Source organism: Nicotiana sylvestris, chromosome 9 (assembly GCF_000393655.2).
Source record: "Nicotiana sylvestris chromosome 9, ASM39365v2, whole genome shotgun sequence".
Taxonomy (NCBI): Eukaryota; Viridiplantae; Streptophyta; class Magnoliopsida; order Solanales; family Solanaceae; genus Nicotiana; species Nicotiana sylvestris.
The window spans coordinates 177,250,312-177,253,839 of NC_091065.1; the positions used below are offsets into that span (position 1 = coordinate 177,250,312).

The 3,528-nt window shown below is 39.9% G+C and overlaps 1 protein-coding gene across 1 annotated transcript; it reads right to left on the reverse strand.

Annotated features, from left to right (window-relative positions):
• Window positions 1-340: 340 nt before the first annotated feature.
• On the reverse strand, window positions 341-2,933 carry LOC138878643 (uncharacterized). Its single transcript, XM_070158333.1, has 3 exons — window positions 2,837-2,933; window positions 1,255-1,583; window positions 341-1,141 (listed from the first exon to the last, which is right to left on the reverse strand). Exons 1-3 carry the CDS (start codon window positions 2,931-2,933, stop codon window positions 341-343), a joined length of 1,227 nt encoding a protein of 408 aa, XP_070014434.1.
• Window positions 2,934-3,528: the final 595 nt, after the last annotated feature.

Below are 3,528 nucleotides of genomic sequence, written 5' to 3' on the forward strand. Positions count from 1 at the left end.
CACTTGTTGACAAATTCAAACACAACCTTGTGCTCAGGCCTCATTTCACTTTTCTACACAGCCCTGGCTTCAGTCACCTCTTCTGAATCACAAAACCTCTTGGTGGTTTCAAGGGCAGTAGTGATGGAGTCTAGGAATGTCACCTTTACCTTGTATAGTCATCAAACCTTTCAAAGGGTATGTCCAGGATCTCTCCCAGTTTCTCTGCATCAAACTGCACTTGAACTCCTTTCACCAGGCTACTAACAAATCCATCCTTAACAGCAGCATTGGCCATAAATTGAATCAGCTCATTTTTGGCTAGCCTACCATCCATCTGAAGGACCATATCCTTCCATTCCTAAGCAGCTAAAGCATCCATCAATCTCATCATTCCTGGTTCCACCAGGTCCTTCAACAGTCTACCTTTTAAAATCTTTCTTCTGCCAAAAATGGCAAGCTTGTCATGTTCCTTCTCAGAATCATTTTCTTCTTCTTCTTCTTCTCCACTCCAGTCATCATCATCAGAAACTTTTGATTGTTTGGTTTTCACTGCAGATCTTGTCCTCTTGGCAAGTGTGGGTTCAGCAGCCACAAACACAGAGGAAGACTTCTTGGAAGAGGTCTTGGGCTTTTTAGGCTTGGGTGTAGGAACCTCCACTGTTGTACCCCTTTCTTGATGGACCAGTTCCATCTCCTCTTCCTCAACAGCCTCTGAGGATTCTGCAATCTTTCCTTTTCCTTTATCCTTTTTCTTTTTCTTACTTTCTTTTAAGGCCCTTTGTAGATCAGCTTCACTCTGTTTCACCCTGCTTCTTGTGGTTCTACCCCTTGGCAATGAGGAGGTATTAGGTGTTGGAGATGAAACCTTTCTTTTCTTGGAAGGTTTAGGAACATTTGGGGCTTTTGTTGTGGATGTTCTGCGTTTCTTTGGGTCATAGCTTGCCCCAAACTTTTTCAGTAGATCATCTAGGGTCTCTTCATTGGATGAAACAGGTTCATCTCTCCATGTGCTCAGATGAACCAACCCCTCAGCAGCTTCCCCAAAACCACTTCCCTTTGACTTCCTGCCACTCTCTTCTACCCTTTCATGTTCAACCCCACATATGGTAGGCACTATAATTTTCCCAATTCCCTTCTCTTCACCACATGCACCCTCTCTCTATTTTTCTTTTTCAAATTCTTTTTACCTCCACTCCTACGCACTTCAACATCTCTAATAGGTCCAACCAGAACAAACCTAGTCTCTAGGTTTTCAATCACAGATGAACTTACCTCAGAAGGAGATTCTTGAATCTTTTCAGAGTCAGATGACCCATGTCCTTCCCCCTTAGTTGCGGATTGATAGGATTCAGACTCAGAGCTGGAGTCGAAATTTGGAGCTTGGATTTCTTTCACTTGGCTTGCTTTCGACTTTTTATTTAAAGCCTTCCTCCGAGCCCCAGATGCTACAGTCTTTCGAGCAAGCATTTTCTTCCTTCGTAGTCTAGGTTTTGGGGATACACTAGGTGGAGTAGATGATGATGAATTTGAGGGAGATGGTGGTGGAGGAGTTCCAGGATTTTCTTGTGGGTTAGACATGATTGTTGGTTTCTTGAGCGAATCTGGGAATTTTGGAGAAGAGGGCAAGTGAAAGTGAAGAAGAGTTTTTGACGGTTTGGAGTTATGATGAAGGTTGTAGAAAAGATGTATATTTAAAGGAATTACACATTTAATAAGTAACGACAGCCTTTTGCAGTGGTCAAATAAGAGTCTAATCAACCTGAAATTTCAGATTTTGAATGATCTATTTGGCTTCCTTAGATATTAGGCAAAAATTACGGTTTAAAGTTCTAGGTGGACGAAACTGGTTCAATGCTAACAGATAGAATTTTTCAGGAATTTGACAAGTATAAGACTTCTGCTCATGATTGAATTATTAATCTTTCTAATTGTGCAGAGTATAGAAAACATACCTGAGCTTTCATTTGAACCCATACTGATGAACCAGGTTCTTCATTTAGAACTCTCTTGAACATGCCTTAAATGCCATAATAGAGAATATTTTTTAAGAGATCAGTGAGTCATATAAACACATGTCACAGGAGTATACTAATTAAAGTATGAAGCTGAGTAAGAATTAATCTAGATATTTACACAAGTTCAGAATTCCTAGCCAAAAAATTTTTTTCATATTTTTTTCATTGTGCATTCTGATCTGGACATATAAGGTGATCTTAATCATCCCTAATTCCAACATGTTCCTCTCAAAGTTTTCTCTACTCAGTGCTTTAGTGAAGATGTCAGCAATATGCTTATCAGTAGCACAAAATTCTATAGAGATCAATCTTTTCTCATAGTTATCTCTTAAGAAGTGGTGTCTAACATCTATGTGCTTAGTCCTCTTATGATGAACAGGGTTCTTTGTCATACTTATAGCACTAGTGTTACCACAGAATATAGGAATGCAACCAACTTCAATGCCAAAATCTACCAGCTGTTGTTTGATCCATAACAATTGAGCACAACAAGGTGCAGCAGCAACATATTCAGCCTTAGTAGTGGACAAGGCCACTGAATTTTGCTTTTTAGTGGCTCATGATACAAGACATGAACCAAGAAAGTGAGCCATACCTGAGATGCTTTTCCTATCCACAAGGAAACCTGCATAATTAGCATCAACATATCCTACTAGATTGAAATTACTACCTTTGGGATACGAAAGACACAGATCAGCGGTGCCTTTCAAGTATCTTAGTATCCTCTTGACAGCAGTCAAGTGAGACTCTTTTGGATTGGCCTGGAAGCGAGTACAAAGCCCTACACTGAAGACTGTCAGGTCTGCTAGCAGTTAGATACAAGAGTGAACCAAAATTACCCCTATACAACTTTTGATCAACTGATGAACCAGGTTTATGAATGTCTAATTTTGTAGCAGTTGCAATGGGGGTGTCTATTTCCTTTGATTTCTCCATTTTAAACTTTTTGATAAGCTCTTTTGCATACTTCTACTGATGTATCATGGTTCCATTTGGGCTTGGTTTGATCTATAAGCCTAAGAAGAAGTTAAGCTCACCCATCATACTCATTTCAAACTCACTCCCCATTAATTTTGCAAAATCTTTACTTAGTTTATCAGTGGTGGCCCCAAAGATTATGACATCAATATATATTTGTACCACAAGGAGATCTTTACCTTTTTCCCTTAAGAATAAGGTACTATCAATTTTGCCTCGTTTGTACCAATGTTCAAGCAGAAATTTGGACAGTCGTTCATACCATGCTCTTGGAGCCTGCTTGAGTCCATAGAGAGCCTTGTCTAATTTGTACACATGCTCAGGACATTCCTTGCTCTCAAACCCTGGAGGTTGTTTTACAAACACTTCTTCTTTCAGGTAGCCATTCAGTAAGGCATTTTTGACATCCATCTGATGAAGAGTGAATTCCATGTGTGCTGTAAAGGCTATGAGGAGTCTTATTGCCTTTAGTCTTGAAACTAGAACAAAAGTCTCATCATAATCCATGCCCTCCTCTTGGCTGTAACCTTGGACCACCAGTCTTGCCTTGTTT

Coding starts and splice junctions, on each gene's coding strand:
- LOC138878643 (XM_070158333.1), bottom strand. CDS start 2,933: ATGGAGAAATCAAAGGAAATAGACACCCCCATTGCAACTGCTACAAAA. Junction 1,584..2,836: donor TGATCAAAAGTTGTATAGGG/GTAATTTTGGTT, acceptor CAAAATTCCCAG/ATTCGCTCAAGAAACCAACA. Junction 1,142..1,254: donor TTCAAGAATCTCCTTCTGAG/GTAAGTTCATCT, acceptor AAAGAAAAATAG/AGAGAGGGTGCATGTGGTGA.